The sequence below is a fragment of the Trichoderma atroviride genome, chromosome 6 (genome assembly GCF_020647795.1).
Source record: "Trichoderma atroviride chromosome 6, complete sequence".
Lineage (NCBI taxonomy): Eukaryota > Fungi > Ascomycota > Sordariomycetes > Hypocreales > Hypocreaceae > Trichoderma > Trichoderma atroviride.
Genome location: NC_089405.1, coordinates 262,719 through 281,457, shown reverse-complemented (window position 1 = coordinate 281,457; position 18,739 = coordinate 262,719). Strand labels below are relative to the sequence as shown.

General features: G+C 49.8%; 8 protein-coding genes across 8 annotated transcripts; 5 read left to right on the top strand and 3 right to left on the bottom strand.

The window, feature by feature from the left end:
* Nucleotides 1-37: 37 nt before the first annotated feature.
* On the bottom strand, nucleotides 38-1,263 carry TrAtP1_010700 (uncharacterized protein; the record flags this gene model as incomplete). The annotated part of the gene is made up of 4 exons (XM_014092163.2): nucleotides 38-353; nucleotides 410-584; nucleotides 645-962; nucleotides 1,036-1,263. 4 exons carry the CDS (start codon nucleotides 1,261-1,263, stop codon nucleotides 73-75), a joined length of 1,002 nt encoding a protein of 333 aa, XP_013947638.1. The 3' UTR covers nucleotides 38-72.
* Nucleotides 1,264-2,659: 1,396 nt separating this feature from the next.
* On the top strand, nucleotides 2,660-3,508 carry TrAtP1_010699 (uncharacterized protein; the record flags this gene model as incomplete). The annotated part of the gene is made up of 1 exon (XM_014092162.1): nucleotides 2,660-3,508. One exon carries the CDS (start codon nucleotides 2,660-2,662, stop codon nucleotides 3,506-3,508), a length of 849 nt encoding a protein of 282 aa, XP_013947637.1.
* Nucleotides 3,509-3,699: 191 nt separating this feature from the next.
* Nucleotides 3,700-4,658, bottom strand: TrAtP1_010698 (uncharacterized protein). The gene has a single exon (XM_014092161.2). It carries the CDS (start codon nucleotides 4,291-4,293, stop codon nucleotides 3,901-3,903), a length of 393 nt encoding a protein of 130 aa, XP_013947636.1. The 5' UTR covers nucleotides 4,294-4,658; the 3' UTR covers nucleotides 3,700-3,900.
* Nucleotides 4,659-6,053: 1,395 nt separating this feature from the next.
* On the top strand, nucleotides 6,054-6,840 carry TrAtP1_010697 (uncharacterized protein). The gene is made up of 3 exons (XM_014092160.2): nucleotides 6,054-6,203; nucleotides 6,285-6,462; nucleotides 6,561-6,840. Exons 1-3 carry the CDS (start codon nucleotides 6,118-6,120, stop codon nucleotides 6,783-6,785), a joined length of 489 nt encoding a protein of 162 aa, XP_013947635.1. The 5' UTR covers nucleotides 6,054-6,117; the 3' UTR covers nucleotides 6,786-6,840.
* A 548-nt stretch (nucleotides 6,841-7,388) lies between these two features.
* On the top strand, nucleotides 7,389-7,929 carry TrAtP1_010696 (uncharacterized protein; the record flags this gene model as incomplete). Its single annotated transcript, XM_014092159.2, has 2 exons — nucleotides 7,389-7,514; nucleotides 7,594-7,929. The coding sequence occupies 2 exons, from the start codon at nucleotides 7,389-7,391 to the stop codon at nucleotides 7,927-7,929; spliced, it is 462 nt and encodes a 153-aa protein (XP_013947634.2).
* A 204-nt stretch (nucleotides 7,930-8,133) lies between these two features.
* TrAtP1_010695 (uncharacterized protein) lies at nucleotides 8,134-9,730 on the bottom strand (the record flags this gene model as incomplete). The annotated part of the gene is made up of 2 exons (XM_066114814.1): nucleotides 8,134-9,243; nucleotides 9,299-9,730. 2 exons carry the CDS (start codon nucleotides 9,728-9,730, stop codon nucleotides 8,134-8,136), a joined length of 1,542 nt encoding a protein of 513 aa, XP_065970911.1.
* Nucleotides 9,731-12,433: 2,703 nt separating this feature from the next.
* On the top strand, nucleotides 12,434-14,717 carry TrAtP1_010694 (uncharacterized protein). Its single transcript, XM_014092447.2, has 3 exons — nucleotides 12,434-13,118; nucleotides 13,186-13,469; nucleotides 13,538-14,717. The coding sequence occupies exons 1-3, from the start codon at nucleotides 12,992-12,994 to the stop codon at nucleotides 14,291-14,293; spliced, it is 1,167 nt and encodes a 388-aa protein (XP_013947922.2). The 5' UTR covers nucleotides 12,434-12,991; the 3' UTR covers nucleotides 14,294-14,717.
* Nucleotides 14,718-14,861: 144 nt separating this feature from the next.
* TrAtP1_010693 (uncharacterized protein) lies at nucleotides 14,862-16,968 on the top strand. The gene is made up of 2 exons (XM_014092157.2): nucleotides 14,862-15,813; nucleotides 15,887-16,968. The coding sequence occupies exons 1-2, from the start codon at nucleotides 14,986-14,988 to the stop codon at nucleotides 16,142-16,144; spliced, it is 1,086 nt and encodes a 361-aa protein (XP_013947632.1). The 5' UTR covers nucleotides 14,862-14,985; the 3' UTR covers nucleotides 16,145-16,968.
* The last annotated feature ends 1,771 nt before the right edge of the window (nucleotides 16,969-18,739 follow it).

The following is an 18,739-nucleotide window of genomic DNA, read 5'->3' as shown; positions in this document are numbered from 1 at the left end:
TATCATCTAGGTTAGGAAATCTAATCCATCATAAGAAAGAACGTCTCAGCTCTAAAAATAGCCCTCTCCTCCCTACTTCTGGAGCGCCAACAGGCTGTTGACCATATCCACAATAGTCTCCTGCAGGGGTCTAAACTTAATGCCCAGCTCAGTAACAGCCTTGGTAGTGTCGACCTTGTAGATGGGAGGAAGAGCAGCTCCGGTGTCGCCCTTGGGCGTCTTGTCCTGCAGCTCGGGGAACTTTTCGCGGATTATGTCGCAAATCTGCTGGTAGCTGTATGCGGAGTTGGCAATCAGGTATCGCTGGCCGGCGGCCTGTGGCTTCTCAAAGGCCAGAACATGAGCCTCAGCGACTGTAGCAGTGTTGTAAGCGATAGTATGGAGATGATGGATGAGAATGAAAACGTACCATCGCGGACGTCGGCGAATGCCCAGAAAGAAGTATCGGGAACAGCCTTTTCTGAGCCGTTTATAAGTCTGTAAATGTCTCCTGCAGAGGTGTTGAGCGCATCAACGCCGCTGACAGCGTGAGCGATAGGTCCGTAGACCATCGGAGGGCAGAGAGTTGCCACAGTGAAGTTGGGCTATAACAACAAACCATTAGTCAATTGGAATAATCAGCAAGCTGGTGCTGATTGGCTCACCTTCTTCTGCTTGACGTAATCAAATGCAGCACGCTCAGCAAATGTCTTTGAGGCAAGATATGCCATCACAGGGCTGCTGTTGGCCTGCTCGACAGTCGAAGGGTTCCAGTCGGCCTCGGTGTAGACATATCCGGGACGCTGGCCTTGCGTGGGATCCAAGACCGAGGCGAAAGAAGAGGTGATGACAACTCGAGAGACAGCCGAGTTGTACTTTTGGATAGCCTCTAGGATGCCGGTGGTGCCGCTGATGGCAGGCTGCAGAAGCTCGGTTTCGAAGTCGGTGGCGTTCAGAATGAAGGGAGAGGCCGTGTGGATGACCTACATATTGAATGGGATATTAGTATACTCACTTTTTAAAGGGTGGGTTGGAAAGGTTGACAAGTTTACTTACACCATCAACTCCCTTGACAGCCTCGTCAAAGGCATTGGGAGCGGCAATGTCGGGAACAATAGCAACGCTGATCTGCCCAGAGTATTTTGCGTGCATCTTGAGAACTTCGGCTGCTGCCTTTTCAGAGCGCACAGTTCCGCGAACGTTGTATCCCTTTCGGAGGAAGGCCTCGACGACGTGCGCGGCAATGAAGCCCGAAGCACCGGTGATGAGGACAGTCTGGGCCATTTTTGTTTTCTTGTGAAGGAAGTGTTTTTGGAAAAGGGATTTAAAGAAGTGTGAAGATGTTGCTGAAGGTGTGCTTTTTGTATTGCTGTTATGCTTTTGCATGCTGATGCTGGTATCTTAGACTTTCCATTTCTTCGTCTTTGATGCTTCCCTTTATATATTTCTTGAACTCCTTGTTGTGCAGCCTGTTTGCTAGCTGTATACTCAATTTTATGGAGTTGAAGTTTTCACGAGGCGTTTCGTAAACCCCGAATGATGTAAGCGCTCAGAGTTCATCGCCATGGCTGATAAATCGGCCCATCTTCGTCGACAGCTCAGCCATGATGCCATCCTCAGAACATCTACCTGAGTATTGAGACCACAGTTGAGAAGAAAGAGTTGTAAACGCCGACAACATTTGTAAGCCTTGGCATGGATGCCTCAACTCAACTTTCCACCTTCTCAACTACGGAACAAACCGACAACTCTCCCGCGGAGAAGAGCCTTTCAACCTAGTTTAGAGAATGTTCCATCGAAGCTAAGCGGTTCCTGTGCTACGTGATTCGCTACATTCACGGGAGGTCTAAGAAAACGGCAACTAGTCGGGCACTGGTATGAAGACTTGAATCCTTAGTCACAACCTGCAGGCGGTTTACAGAGTGTTAGGGCGTCGATCAGGGTCAAGCCGAATTTTGGGGAGGGACGAAGGCAGACAGCGAGCCAAGCGAGTTAAACGATGAATAGCAGAAGATGGCGAGAACCGACCGAGCGAGTTAAGCGGCGAACAGCAGAAGATGGCGAGAACCGAACGAGAACCGGACAAGACCGGGACGAATTGATAAGCGCCCGTAAACACACATACACAACGTCATTTTCATTGATCCGGGCATCAAGATAGGGTTAGGTAATGACATTCAGCCTCGTACTGGCTTAGAAAGCTTTTAAAAACTGCTGCAGCTATCGCCGAACGGACAACTTTGCCTGATGAAGCCTAGCTGAGATGCTTCTAATACGCGGAGCAACAGCCTCGAGATCCTAGCCTAAGCCTAAGAAGCTAACTAAACCTGTTGACTCTCAAAGTTTTTGACTTTGAAACAGCTTCTACAGTGAACTTAGATGTCACCTGACTTGAGTTTAGAATCTGTGTGTTTAGTGATACATTTTTCTTTTAAGACCGATCTATCTTGTCTTCAAATTTGTCATCTGTGAGTAATTGAAGTTGATTGAAGCATCTCCGGTTCTCACATTGAGATGTTGATACATTGAAAAGAGATAAAATTTTTATCTTCATATTATTTAAGTATATAGCTACCGAGATGTGAACACAAACATCTTCTATCGAAATTTTTGCAACTTGCACAACATTCAGCATCGCATCACTTGGACACATCCCTTATACACGTCATACATTACCAAAATGCCTATTGACGAGTACTCTCATTACTTTTCCAATGGAGAGGTCAAGATCCATTACCATCTCTATGGACAAGGCCCGGCCTTGGTGCTCGTCCACGGCCACCCAGACAACGAAATGACGTTTTCGATGCAAATAGAGGAGTTCTCCAAGGACCACACGCTGATTCTTCCCACGCTTCGGGGATATCCTCCGAGTGATGTCCCCCTAGAACCAGAGGCGTACGACGGCAACGTCATGGCCAGTGATTTGGTGGCCCTTTTGGACCACTTGAAGATTGAAAAGGCAGTTTTTGCCGGAGGCGATGTTGGGGGCATCACTGTTCAAAAGCTTGCGTTTCTTCATCCAGAGAGATTGTCAGGTCTTGTCATCTTCAACACACCAATTCTGGGCACGATGATGCACCTCATCCACCATGACCCGGAGCAGCAGGAACTGTCCAAGTACTCACTCAAGTACATCAAACACAACCCCGGAGACGCCTACGATCTGGATTTTGTTTGCCGTACCATTACCGATCCGGAATACCGCGCCGAGATCAAAGAGTATCTCCAAAAGTCTCCAGAAGGCGGAATGTTCTACTTTTTCCGCAAGAACTTTCCAGCGCCACCATACGGACAAAACATTGATACCTCGGGTATGCACTATAAGATGCCATGTGTGGTTATATGGGGAATGCAAGAGCCGTATTTCTCGGACAAGATGCTGGACGGCTTCTATAAGTGGTTTGACCAGTCGGTTCGAGTGGTTGTGCTGCCGCAGGCTGGACATTGGCCGTGGAGAGAGGATGCGAGAAAGGTGAATTATGAGTTGCGATCATGGCTTACTGCTTTGGAGAGTGGACAGCTATAAAGATGTGGAGATGAGGGAGCATTGTATATAAAAGCTACTATGCCGATTGTGTTTCTTTACATAGGTACTTGTCGGTATGCCCTTCATCGTTGGGATGTGCTACATCGATCTGGTGTGATCCTTATTCCTCAGCATCTCTACATCTCAAGCTCTCACGTCCGATATCACATATGTTATTACAATGAATAATTAGAAGAAATGAACTGTAAATTGATAACTGTATGGCTCAAAAATGCTAGACAAGCCGCCGTCTTTTTTCCCATGTGATATTGCTCTCATATGCGCCCCGGTAAAATGCATGCGTTCCTCCCTCTATTCTCGTATTTCTCCAAGACAAATCCAGTGATGGTGATATTCTTTCTCTTCCTCCTCTTTCAAAACCGTCTTGTTTCTCAAGCAGTGGCCGTCTGGGCCTCCTCGAGCCTCTTCTGCGCCAGCCCGCCCAGCTTCTCAGCAGCAGCGCCCAGGCTGCGGGGATCGGCGCCCTGGATCATGGCCTGGCCGTTGACGGCGACCTGCTGGCCGTCCTTGAAGAAGAGGAAGGTGGGCATGGCGGTGATGCCGTAGCGGGCGGCAATCTTCTGGACGTTGTCGACGTTGACCTTTGCAAAGGCGAGCGTGTTTTCGGCGCTGTGCTTGTCGGCGAGGGACTTGTAGATGGGCGCGATGGCCTTGCAGGGCGGGCACCAGTCGGCGTAGAAGTCGACGGCGACGTACGTGTTTGCGGCGAGGAGCGAGTCAAAGTGTTCGGCGGTCTCGACGTGGTGGATGTTGTCGGCGCTCATTTTGGCGGTGGTGTGTTGTTGATGTAGATGTAGATGTGATAGATGAAGCTGATTCAGCTATTCAGAGTTGCTGAGCAAGAGCAGCTGCAGTTGCGTATTTGCTTGTCGGTCTCTTTATATGTATAGAGCGATGCGGTCGATGGTTGAAAAGATTAACGAATTTATGCAAGATCTAGAGCCGGCTTTTATGGCGATCGCCTCTGGCGGATGGTGCAATGAGGAGGGGCAATCGTAGGTGGGGAGAAAAGCGGGCCGCAATAATCCGCAAAAGATGCCGCAGTTGGTGCGATTGCAGGAGAGAAGATTTGAGGCGGTTAGAGGTGGTGATTCGGGATGTTGTTGGTTGTTGTAGTTGTTGGATGCTTGTTGGTTGATACTGAAGGGAGATATCCAAGATGGGGCGTCTCGGCACAGATATATACTTGGCAGAAAAGACGGGCATTTGGAATACACGGCGTCGACATCTGTCAGATTGCACAAAGCATTACCAACACAGGGGATATTGCAGCGAATTACAGCGCCCGCAGCAAGCGCTGTAATTCGCTGCAATAGCCTGGAACTGGCGCCCAGCGGACTAAACCGGCCTAAACAGGGCCGGAAGCCACTAGAAAGCTCGCGATTCTGTGTGGCGCTGATTCCAAAGATGCCGTCAGCGTGCTCCACCTTGCCTTTTATGGCATCCAGGAATTGTCAGTTATAGGCAAGGCCGGCTGCTATACACGTAGAAAGTTGACAGATAGTATCCCAATAGTCTGGTAATCAGATTTGCTAAATATAGCAGTTTGGATTATTTTTGAACTTTGCCAGCTCCAAGCAGCAGTTTGTCAGTGATGGCATGAATCTCTTAAAAGGCAAGCCATTGCCAGCTATATGCACAGCTTGATCCATTTGTACCAGTTGAGTCCTTGGGATTAGTAAACCAGAGCTGGCCCGAGTTTGCCTCTATTTTCTCAACCCCGAGCATTACGGCAAGGAAGGACTCTGCGAAGCTGGCCTTACCTAAAAACTCTAATTTATCTGCTTTTGTTCTTTATAGACGAGCTTTACAAAGCATATCTGGTGTAGACTCAACATCCCCGTTACCACCCGACTGTTCTGTAGCAGTATTCTTCCAAGATTTGAAATACAAATCCCGTCATGACACAAGTCTTTCCCTCCCGTTGTCCCTAGCCGAGTCCCATTAATTGTGAATCCATCCGCGTTGCCAACCCTCCACGCCAGCAACACTTTGCGACCGCCTCAAAACCCAAACCGCGCCTCCCATTGGACAGCCCTGCGAATCATCTCCATCCAGCCTCCTGTCCCACCGAACCGAATCCACGGGCCCTCGGCTCTGCCCGTACCGAACGCCCGAAACTGGGAAGAGGTCCCCTTGTTAGACATCTTCATGTCCCGGACCGTCGCAGAAAACGTCTCACGGCCTCGAGATTGAGTCGCGTTTGGCGATGCGATTCGTTTTTTGGCAATCCCCCGCCCTGTTTAGGATGTTTAACCTTTGCTTCATCATCGACGGCAGCGCTTCTAATTGGTCAGAGACGGGCGAATTTCCCCGCAGCATGGCGACACAACGTGGATGGATTGCGACTTTTGCGGTGATTGACAGCTCTCGGGTCCTTTGAAAAGGCTGTGTGGGGGGCGTATCTGCAGGCTGAGATGATGCTGAGATGTGCAGTTTGGGCAACGTGATGGGTGGCCTATCAGAGGGGTGAGTGTTTTGTAAAAGTATAAAGAGGCAGCGATTTGCTCTGAGGTTGAGCCGATTCTATTAAGCTTTAGCATAACAATACCAGATCTTGATAAATCCTTTCGAAATAAATCTCCAACATGACCGTCGCCAGCGAGTTTGAAGTTGCCAACCAGCAATATGTAGCTAGCTTTGACAAGGCTGACCTGCCCATGCCCCCGGGACGGTATGCTTCACATATATGCTTCACATATATGCTCTCATTCATTGTTCGCATACATGACTAACGTTCCATAAAAAAAAACAGAAAAGTCTTTGTCTTGACTTGCATGGACGCTCGTCTTGACCCAGCCAAGTTCCTCGGCCTGGAAGAGGGCCACGCCCACGTCTATCGAAACGCCGGAGGCCGAGCCTCTGAGGCGCTGCGAAGCTTGATCATCTCTCAGCAGGCGCTGGGAACTCGAGAAGTCGTCGTCATTCACCACGTATGACCTCTCCACTCATCAACTTAATTTTGACCTTCTTCTTTTTTTTTTTTTTTTTTGTACCAGATGGACATGTTAGCTAATGCGCTGTCAAATAGACCGACTGCGGCATGCTTATCATCAAGGAGGATGAATTCCGTGACACCGTCAAGAAGAATACTGGTGAAGACGTCAGCCACGTTGCCTTCTTGACCATCAAGGACCTGCAAGAGAGTGTCAAGACCGATGTGGAGATTCTGAAGAAGAGTCCCGCAGTGCTGGACGTGCCTATTTCGGGGTACATCTTTGATGTCAAGACGGGCAAGATTAACAAGGTTGTTTGAGATAGTGGCATGTAATATAGCTATTTGCAAGTATATAAGTAATTACATTTTTAAGGCTTTTACACGTCTATGCAGAGATATCGTTTGCGTCTATCCGACGGCTGTTCGTATAGGATATTTTTATATGTGCTAATTTACCGGGGAGCTGGCTTTATATAGGTACACTTTGCTTAAACTTCCATCTAATTACGTGCACTTACTTTGCGGCTGTACTGGGGTAGACACTATATATCTTTGTGTAAGTTTAGAACATAACCTTCTTATATACGGGTAGAAAAACAGCGCATACTGGGAACATGTATTTAACATCACCACATCTCAAAGTTTGTAGTTGGGACGCGCATGCCTTTGACTGAAATCAAGATGGCAATTTTCAAGACTGCCTTGTCAGCTACGATGATTGCATACCTATATAAATCACTGTTGATCCTGCTTCTTCCCCTCCCCTTTTTTTCTTTCTTGATAACAGAAAAAAATCTCCTTTCTCTTGATATTCAAGTCGATTTACATACAATTAATATGAGATATTGCTTCCGCTGCGAGAAGTCATACAAGACCCGATTGGCCTGGCACCAGCATATAGCAGACTCCTGTCGTCACAACATGTGTCCCAAGTGCGATTGGCTGGACTATGACACGGAGGAAGAGCTCAGGGAGCATATGACGGATGAGCACAACAGCTGCTGCGTCTGCAACAGATGCTTCACCTGCCCATCCGGTCTGAAAAATGTAAAGTATTTTCCCACAATATTGACAGCATGCTCCGTCATTCTCAACGACTCAAACGCTTTCTAACATACGCAAATAGCACCACCTCGTTCATTGGATCAGGACTGCCGAATGCTATTCGTGCCATGGCAGCTTTGCGTCCAAATCCGCCGTGATCCTGCACTTGGAACAAGGAGCCTGCGAGTCTGGCGTCAGGCTACAACACATCGACTACTGTGCAAAGGCTTGCCATTCTGCCCAGTGGTATCTTCACGCTGGCGGTGGCTACAAGTGCCCGACTTGTGACTGGCGTTTCAGGTTTATGAGTGCACTCGTGCAGCATGTGGAGAGCGACAGTTGTGACGAGGCCATGAGGTGGAAAAACGATCCTCTGGCGATATTCTTCCGGTTTATAAAAACATCAATTAAGCGATGATCAACACGAAGCGAATTGAGGATTTGGGTTGAAGATTGACTTTTTTGGGTTGGTGTTTCTTGGATAAAGACGGGGCGTTAAGTTGGAAAGTTGTTCGATGAAAACGGCATCCCTTATCAGAGACGTTCAAGATGTTACTGAAATCTATTGTATGGTACGAGCTACAGACTAAAATCAACATAGAAATAGCGAAAAAGACATTTACTACATCCATCCTCCAACCAACGCGACCATTAGGTTCGCATAATCTCCACGCAACGAATCTTCCAGCTCCTTGTCCAAAGTTTTATGGTAAAAGCGTTGATACGCCGCCTGCGCCGCATAGAGCCTCGCGCTATTACCCCAATACAATCTCAACACTCGATACGTGATGGCCCTCTTATTCTTCAGAGTCTCTTGTAGCGGTGCCCGCAATGAGTCTGCGTCGGCCTTCCCGCCATCGTCCGTGGCAGAAGTAAGCATCCACAGTAACGCGTCTTCCATGTCGCCCCTAAACTCTTTCTCAATGACCGACTGCAGACTGCGGTGGTATTTCTGCTGGTAGATGTTGCTCATGGCTCGCAGCTGGGCATTGTTGGCGCTGGTGAAGATTTGTGCGACGGCAATGGCGTTTTTGCCAATGGTGCCTTCGGTAGCACGCTGCAGTTCGGCGACGTTGCGGTCAATGTCTGCGGGCACAACGGGGGCTGCGTCTTCGGCGCGGGTTGCGGAGAGGACCATGCTGTAGAGGCGGAAAAGGGTATCATTAACGTCGCCTTTGATAACGGTAAGCAGATCTTTGCCCTTGGTATGACGGTAATGGGCAGCAATGGCTCGGATATCGGCGTTGGAACGACAGAGAAGAACGTCCATCAGGGCCTCTTCATCGGTACCCAGCCCGTTCAATGCCTTGTAAAGTGTAGACACATCGTGATCGAGAGGTCCCTTGATCAAAGCTATCAATGCATCTTTGAAATCTCCTCGAGTTTCCTTCGTGATTTCCTCTTCCAGATTGCGATCGAATCGAACATCGTAGTCATGTCGCAGCTGTTGAAGTGCCCATGGGTTTTGGTACTTTGAATTGGTAAAGACGCGGACAAGGGCACGCTCATCGCAGCCTATTCCTTTCATGGCTTGTCGAAGATCTCCTACGTCGACTGAGGTGTCTACATGTGTACGCTGCACCATAAGCTTTTGATTCTCATCGTACCCTGGAGAGGCCGGTGTCGGTTGGATATTGTGGCTAAATGGCTGCTGGTCAGGGCCGGGAGCATAGCCAGGTTGGAGGTGCTGCTGCTGATATTGCTGTAGTGGCTGTTGCTGCTGTTGAGGTGGCTGCTTCTCGTGTCAGAGATATGTTACATATATAGGTAAGTTGACTATTCCTTACCGGAGCGCCGTATGGTTGAAGTGAATATGGCGAATTTTGCGATTGCTGGATGGGCTGGTAGGTATAGTGTTGATCACGTTGAGTGGGCTGGTTGTTGTATTCATATCCAGGATATTGTTGTTGCTGTCCCGGGTATTGTTGCTGCCCTGGGTATTGTTGCTGTCCTGGATATTGCTGCTGTCCCGGATATTGCTGCTGCCCTGGGTATTGCTGCTGCCCCGGGTATTGCTGTCCTAGAGCACCTGCTGGAGAATACGGAGGCTGATAAGTCGACGGCTGGCTTTGCAAAGAACCGGCGGGAGCTGATCCGTAGCTATAGGAGGACTGATGGCCCGCCATCTGTCCCGGAATCGGGCTCGGAGGTCCTTGTGCCTGTGGATGCTGGCCTCCGTAGGGGCCTTGGTGGCTGTAGGGCAGATTTTGAGCGTTCATTATACACTGCTTATGGAGGTCGAGTTGGAGTTGTTATATGCTTTTTCTCAGATGATTGATGAAATCACTACACGCTCTATGCGAGAATGTCTGCCCTATTTATAAGAAGAGTACTGTTAGCCATCAATGTATGCATACAATTTGCCTTGAGGCCTCCGTGGTGCAAGTGGAATAATGCTGCGAGTGTAATAACACTAGCCTACAGTTCAATCTTCCTATGTAGTGAACTCTTGCCAAAACCTAGCAACTTTTTACATGTTCAACGGCTGTTGTGATCCCACATCGATTCTAAAAATGGAGATATCTTAATATCAGATTGAACGTTAGGCAGCCTTTATAGGATATATGTGGTATAACTGCATGTGCGTATACTGGTACTTTTCTTCGAGCCGGCATTATCAAGGTTAGGAGTGGTGGAGAATGAAGAATTGAACATTGGCTACTTGGCAGAGACTGAAGGATCATGGTGTGGTTAGCATCATGGACGGGCCAAGGCTGTTGGCGACGTCTCTATCGCGGCTGCTGTATATGACTTCAATGCTCGTCATGTGCGTGGCTGTTGGTGAATCGGTAACTCCGATCATGAAGGCCAAGCATGGCAATAAGTGGGGGCAAAACCAGGAAATGAGAGGCTTGAACACACATGACAAGATTGTATACATATAATCTCAAGAGCTGCTTGTGTAAAAGGCGTTCGATTTATAGCTTTGCACGTGAGTCTGTATTCATTTTGCAGTCCATTTTTCTGTCCCGCTTGGGAGGGTATTGCGTGCACCGTACATGCAGCGCCATCATCATGCCTCTAATGATGTGATAATTAAAGTTAAGTGCGTAGATACATCAAAGAGGAATAGAAAGGCATGCGCATAAAAATGCGAAATGAATGGATGCATCTGTTGCAGTTAAATGGAAGGAAAAGAGAAGCTTTGTTGATATTGAAGCGATGAGTCAGCATGAACAGAGTGCTGGTTGGCTCTTCTACCTACAAGTATCGCAGACTTGCACTTTCCTGGTAGACTGGCACAATGCAAATGTAGCAGGTACTTGTACCCTCCTCCAGAGTAAGCTTTTTTCTGCGGCGCTTTGCCGGCCAGTCTCGAGGCCGTTTCGGAGGAAACTTGAAACACGTTATGGAGCTTCTGCCCCAGCACAACGGCACCGGCGGATGGGATCAAAAAAGGAGAGGAATAAAGAAGACTTTTGTTCTAGAAGCTGACAAGTGGCGCTTGGTTGACTCGTGACGGGAAAAAGCTGCGTTGTAGGGCTCTCCGGGCCTTTGGGTCTTTGTTCCTGCAGAGCGGCTTGCATTCCATTCTGGGCCATTACTGGATTGGGGAGCTGCATCGAATACGAGAGAAGCTGGTGCATTCCGTATCGGATTTCTACAAGGGTTACGTATCTACGTACTTGTAATAGATGAATCGAAAGCTCAGCCTCGATATAATATACACGAGGATGAATACAAATAGGCAGTAGATATTAAAGGCATTCGAGTCCATTCTCGGCTATTATTGCAAGCGTGCCGGCACGGAGCGGCATATCAGACGGGGCCACATGGAGGCGCTTCTCTGCGGCCGGTGCACCTGAAGCATTTTGACGGGCGAAACCCTTGAGACGAGATTGCGGTCCGTGTCTTGGATGGCCTGCAGGTATTGATGTGCGTACTCGACGCGAATGTAATCTCTGCTCGATCCGTTGTAATTGCTACATCACATACAGCACCTGTAGATCATGGCAGGAGATCGCCAAGACAAGACAAAAGCCAAGGCAGGAAGATAAAAGGGGAGACTCCAGTCGGCAGGGCCGCTGCTCCATGCCATGGGGAGGCGAGGGTGGACGATCGCGAGACGATCTCTGATGTGGGCTGCGATTGACATTTGACTGGGCTGATCAGCCAAAGGCAAGTCAGTATGGAGCACTAATCGTGTCTATTTACGGAATCGATGGCATCAAGCTTTGGAGCGGCAAAGAGGCTTTCATTGTAAACCAGTCTCGGTGGGGACGGTGGACTTGCACACTTTGATCTCGACTCTCACCTAAAAGAGTCTGAAAGCATCTTCAATGTCAGCATGCATCTCATCAATTGAACATGTAAATAGAAGAGAAAAGGATAAAGAGGAATCTACAAGTATATTCCATTGGTTGCAGTGGCTACAGACAATGCAAGCTGCCAAAAACGTCATGTCTTGTCCGAACCTGCCTTTGTTTCACCCACCCGGCTCGTATTCTTTTCCGCGATCTTCGTATCAATCCTCTCAGATTCCCACCCACACACACGCCTTTTCGCTCCTTGGACGCGCAACGCTGCTTTTCAATGTTGCCACCTACGCTCCCATCCCTTGTGGTGGTTGGTTGGGGACGGCAGGCTCCATCCACCTAGCTGCTGTCTATAGTGGCTTTTAGTGGAGAGGGCCAGCTCCAGGCGTGCCCCAGAAGCTCCAGCAGCCCCAGAGGGTCCCCAAAGAGCCCCTGAGGGCTGCGGGAAGCGTAGCTGCAGTCGGCGCAGCTACGAGCGCCTGGCCAATGGCGGCCGGCCAGAGCCCCCCAGGCGCCAGGGGCGATGCGACGCCAGAGACCACCGGGAAGCAACCCCTGGGCCAGTTTCGCGCCTGGCACGGGCGGCCCCATGGCTGGAAGGTCACTGGGCCTTCAGCGCCTTCCGGGCTGCGCTACCGTGAACGGCGTTGGCAGCAAATTGTTACAAGAACCTCCAGCCAGCCTCTCGTTCATGCGCATCTTCTGCTTTGTCTGCATGACGCGCTCGTGACTGGGATCGTCAAATACTACGTTGCTGCACCTTCTCTCGTTTCTTCTCACTCGTTTATTGCCTTTTTGCTCATCGCAGCTTTCACCTCAGTTTGGGCTGGCCCACTCGATCGAAACCATCAAGGCCAGACTGTCTTTCGCTGCTTTCGCTGCTCGCTGAACTCTGTTCGAGACGATCTGCACCCAAACAGCCTTTTGCTTCCTCGAAAAAACCTACACAACAGACAATCCAAACCATTGCCGGCTACTGCAGCTAGTCAATTTACCTTCGCTTTCAAGAGCTAGCTTTCTGGCCGGGGTCGGTCAGACGCAGACCATTGGCTCTTAGTACGGAGTAGTCCGCATAGTGCTACATCGTCCTATTTTGCCTATTTACCCATCAACTGCTCCGTTGCTCTGAGTAAACAAAAACTCTTCTCTGGAAATCGGAAATTGAGCAGCCATTTCTTCGTCGACAACTCGTCCAAGTGGCTGGATTCGACTGATTACGACATCATGAACTTCACACGCAAGATTGACCGTGCCATGCAGTGGGCTGGCGAGAAGATGGGCGCCGAGGCCAAGGCCACCCACACCGAGGAGTTCAAGGAGCTCGAGGCCGAGATGGACATTCGACATGAAGGTTTGTGTTTTCCAGCCAATTGACTGATGGAAACAAGACCAGCTGCTGATCTGACTTTCGACCCCAGGCATGGAGCACCTCCTCAAATCCATGAACATCTACACCCGGTGGCTGGCGCGCCATTGCGATGCCCTCGAGGACCGAAGCCGCAGCCTGCCACTCGCCCACCTCGGCAAAACCATGACGGCCCATGCGGCAGAGCTGCCAGACGCCGAATACAGCCGTCGCCTTGCGTCCATGGGCAACGCCAACGAACAGCTCGCCGAGCTGCAGACGACCTACCTGGACTGTGCCAATGCTACCTGGACGCAGCACATTGAGCGGAATCTCGCCATGATGAAGGATTATCAGGTATGTGATGACCCCTTGCGAGAATCACTGACAATTTGACGCGACTGCTTACACAATCTCTCCAACAGAATGCCCGCAAGAAGCTCGAAAGCCGCCGACTCGCCTACGATGCCACCATGGGCAAGATTCAAAAAGCCAAAAAGGACGACGTTCGCCTCGAAGACGAGCTGCGCATTAACAAGACCAAGTTTGACGACAGCACCGAGGACGTCTTCCAGCGCATGTCGGATATTCGAGAGGCAGAGCAGGACACAATTGGCTCCCTGACGTCGTTCCTCGACGCCGAGCTCGAGTACCATGAGCGAGCTGCCAACGAGCTTCGCCGAGTCCGAAAGTCGTGGGCCGCTGGCATGGCAGATGCCACACGTCCATCTTCACGGGAAGATCTAGAGCGCGCTTACTCCAACGTGTCCATCCGCACTCAGCCCGTCCGAAGCACAATCATCAACGAAGCCTACGAGGGCGCCGCTTCGCCTCCCGTCTACAAGCTCAACCGCACCATGACCAGTCGAGAGCCTCCTCCGCCTCCGCCTCCTCCAGCATCATCCAGGCCACCCATGATGAGATCAGCGACCTATGACACCAGGCAGCCGCCCGTGATTCGTGCAAGAGCTGCATCTGCTTCCTTCACCAGAATGAATACGACCTGCAGTGTTCCTGAAAGCAGAGCAGAGGACATCTTTGACGACAACTCAGTATACAGCGGGGATAACACCCCGAGCTGGGGAGAGCGCAGCGTCAGTCCGGCAACGAGCTATGGCAGCCTGCAAACGAATCCTCAATTCCCGGTCGAAGCCAAGAAAGCACCGCCTCCCCCCTGTTAACCGAGCCAAGAAGCCGCCGCCACCTCCTGTCCCCAGGAAGCTTTCCACTGTTGGCTACTGAAACGGACTAGAGCGCAATAAGCATCTTCTTTTCACACACTCTATTTTAGGATGACGGCCGGTTGTATCTATTCTTACTCCCGAATTGTCCCCTGCAATGAAACGAAACGACATGAAATAAACATCTTCTTACTTGTCAACTGGATATGAATAAAAGTTGGCAGCATCTCTATTTTTGGAGATGCATTGAGTTCATTGGAAGATCGAGAAATAGGAATAAACTATTAGATGGAGGATAGTCAAGTATCGCATTATATATATGTATTATCAAGGAGTTTTGTACACGCCAGGATGCGGTTGTTTATGGGAAAATTAAATCATCAATTTGCAATTTTAATGCCGAGTGCAGCCGTGACAAGTGTTTGTTATTTTGCAAGCTTGAGATCCTGTAGACTTTACTTGGTGTTTGTGTTGCAGCCAATATCCGGTCGTGAGAAGACGGTGTTAAAATAAATACAATTAGCACTGTATTGCACGTGAAATCGGCTTGAGCTTCGACATCCATCATCACAGCTCAACGTCTCCCAACCAGCGATATTCTCAACTGAAACCTCCTTCTCTTCTTCTTCTTCTTCTTGCTTCTTTCTAATATTTTGCTTTAATATACCGCGATTGATTTCTAGCATAGCAAAATGGCCACGGAAGACGAAAGATACCGGCAGTCGAGCCAGTTTCGCCTCTGGTCCTTCTCGCCCACCAGCTTGCGGGAGCTTCGAATCAAGACCAACGACCTCGCCAAGCAGCAGATTGCGCCGCGATTCGCCGCCGATGCGCAGCCCGAATTCCTGACGCCCGGCGAAGAGTCCACGCTGGTGCAATTCTTCACCACCGAGCTGATCCGCGCCGCCCAGTTCTGCGAGCTCCCGACCGAGATCCGATCCACGGCCGCCGTCTTCTTTCGCAGATTCTACATTACAAACTCGGTCATGACGTACCCTCCTACGGAGCTGTTGAAGACGTCGCTGTTTTTCGGGTGCAAGGCGGAGGGCTACTATATTCGGCTGGCGAAGCTGGCGGAGATGTTTCCCAACACAACGAGCGAGCAGATTCTGGCGGGCGAGTTTTTGCTTTGCCAGGGCATTCGATTCGCGTTTGACGTGCGGCATCCGTTTAGAGCGCTCGAGGGCGCTATTCTAGAGTTGAGGAAGCGTCTGCCGGAGGAGGAGGGCAGGGTTGCCAAGGCCCACGCGATGGCTCGCGATATTCTCAAGTTCTCCCCGCTGCTGACGGATGCCTACTTTCACTATACGCCGAGCCAGATCATGATGGCGTCTTTGTTGATGGTGGATCAGGGGCTTGTGGAGATTTTGATTCCTGCTGGGTCTCAAACTGGGGAGGATGGGAACAAACACATGGGATCGAATGCGGAGATGCGGGAGAAGATTATGAGGACGATTGAGAGCTGTCGGTCTATGCTGGAGAAGGAGCCTCCGCAGCGGATGAAGGAGTACTGGGAGACGGTAAGTGCTGCAGGGCTTGCGCCTCTCTTTTTTTTTTTTTTTTATCAATGTGACTTGCTAACGGCGCAATCAGCCCGAACTCGTCAAATCCTTGAAACCTCTTCGAAAGAAGCTACAAAAGTGCAGGGATACGGACAGAGCGGATCTGGTGGCTCTGCAGCGGGCGAGACGCGAGCAGGCGACGACAAAGGTCAAGAAGCCGACGACGACGGGAACAGGGACGGTGCAGAGCGATGGAGCGGTCTTTGGGGAGGCGATGGCGGTGGATGCGAGGGACACGAAGAGGAGGAAGTTGGAGGGTGGCGGTGACTTGTTTGGGCCGCCTTTGTGAAGAATGGGAGATTTGATATTGACGAGCGCTTGCTATATTGCAGCGTTGCTCTAGCATGTATGCTTCTAGCGTGCTATCTGGAAAGGAGAAGTGGTGGACAGTCACTCCAGCTACAACTGTGACTGGCGAATCCCTGGGCCGACTGCTATTACACACGAGAGTACCTATACGTCGGAATCTGCTCCGTGCCATGCTTAAGACGAAGTACTCCATTGTACAGCTCAGTCGAGGGCAACGCACTCGGAATGTGCCTCTGCCCTCTCAGCCCTCCGCCAAAGTGGAACGTTGCGCACTAGATGGGGGCACCATCATCACATGAGATGAGGTGGTGACGGGCAGTTTCAGGATATCAGATGCACAGCCGTATGCCGTCGATACGGATACGGACCACGCACAGCCTGGCAAGAAATGGAGGACTCTGTCCGGGATGGGGCCGCCTTCTCTGTCCGCCCTGCGACATCAACATTATTTATATTCGGCCCTTTTTACGACAGCTTGTATAGGCGGAAATGCCTAATAACTGCCACTTTCTCTCTAATTTATGGCCAACTGATGGCAGAATGACGGCAAGATCTCAATTGATAGGATGGAATATGCAAGAACAGACGGGAAGACGAGAATTGAGAATTATGATGGAGAGAGCTTCCTTCTAGTATACATAGGAAAATTAACAATGCATGGCATTTGCCTTGTCAGCGGCAGTTTATCCTTGGCGAACATCTCATCATTAGATCATCCATCGTGTCAAGGTGCGCTCTGATCAGAGGGCTCCTGCAGCTCTCAAATAGACATAGTCGCTGATACAAAACAAAAGTCATCTCATAGAAAAGGCTTGTAAACTACAAAGACTGAATCTAAAATCTCGGAGCAACAGGCTTTGGGGTACATGGAGCTGTGATTTGCCTAAGTTGTTTGCGGTAAGCCTGGCCGAGGAAACGTGGGGAGCGGGATGCCGCTACTGAAATCCCATCAATAGTAAAGCTGGAGCAAATGGCAGAGGAGCACTTGTTTGCTACCTCTTTGTTTGAAGCTCCGAGTGGCTGGGAGTATAAATACAGAAGCGTTGAAGTCACTTTCATGGAAGTACGTGTGAGAAACAGCTTCGGATGCTTGTAGACTTGTTTCAATGCTAGCAATTACGGGCTTTGTTGGTGCAATTGCTTCTACGAGATTTCTCAATTGACCACACGACATTGCTTGTACGGCTCCGAAAAGTGAGGGCCCTTCTCCAGTTTAATCGTCCCCGGGATCATTAATCAATCAATCCATCCCTTAGGCTAGGGGAGTCTCGGCAATGTTCGGATTTCTGGTTTCTTCTTCTTCTGGAATGTGGAGATGGGATGAGCCTGAATGAAGGTTTTAGAGGTTCTTTTGATACGTTATTACGCTAGAGCTCGACTAATAAGAGAAGAAGACGGTGATGTCTCTCTATATCAAGGTAATTGACTGATTCTGTGAATGCCCTGCGGATAACCGGAAAAGTGTATCCGTCAATGAGCTGTCACCGATAGAGTAGGTATTCGCTCGTATATGCAGAAATGGAAGGGTGGCATCAAGTCCCCGAAAAGCCCTAGGACATGTTATCACACCGCAGCCATATAGGCGTTATGCTTGTTTGGACGCTTAAATCCAACGCTAATATGCTGCTGGTCAGCTAGGGGTAATATTTCGTTTGTAGCTAGGCTGATGGGGTGGCGTTTTTTGACATGGATGGCTGTCACTACCACTGTCGTAATAGTATTTCGGTACACGGGCCTTTTGTTTGGCAAATAGAGGAGATCGGGCCGCCGGAATAAATCTGTGAAGAGGTCCATTGAGGTCCTCAACAAGCTGGCCGCCTTTGACGCCTAGACACGGCACGGCATATACTACCTACAGTATGGGGAAAACGTGGGGAAGAAAAGGCGGTGGGTGGAGATGATTTGAGCCTGTAGGTTTTCATTTTGGCTTTCTCTTTGTTTTGCTGTTTCTTGGGCTTCTGTCGAGGCTGTGGCATACCGTTTAGCACATCTACATGGCATAGATCCAAGAGCAAATAATAAGCATCATCACCCCTTTGCATTGTCGCTAAGGAATACCTACCATTCATTGTACCCAAGTCCTAGCCCAGTCCTGTTCCTCTTCTCCATCTTTGCGACCCGGACACGCCTTCACGTCCCAAATAGGCAAGCTGGATTGAAACGGCAGCTGTGAAGCGAGTGACGGATTCTTGGCAACGCCACCTTTCCTCGGGCTTCGAGACGCTCATTGGCGTCCGAGAAGATACACGTGATTGTGTAGCATCAATCATGCCTCTCCCTTGCGTATCCCTGTTCCTTCCCCTTCCATCTAGGAGGCTTGAGTGGAAGGAAAAATTGCGTGCTGGGGCCTATTGAGTTTATAGATTAGTAGTTGCAGGGAAGTTGTTTATGCGAAGGAATGGGTAGGTAGAATCCTAACTCTCTGGTACTTGTACCCCATGGCGGCAACTGGCGGTATTGTACATATTCTAGGCACGGCTGACCGGTCGGTATGAGTACATGTATGAGCTGTCCGCGGCGCGGCGGCTCCGGGAACCGAATGTTGATATAGGCCCGATTGATTCTAGGCCATCTG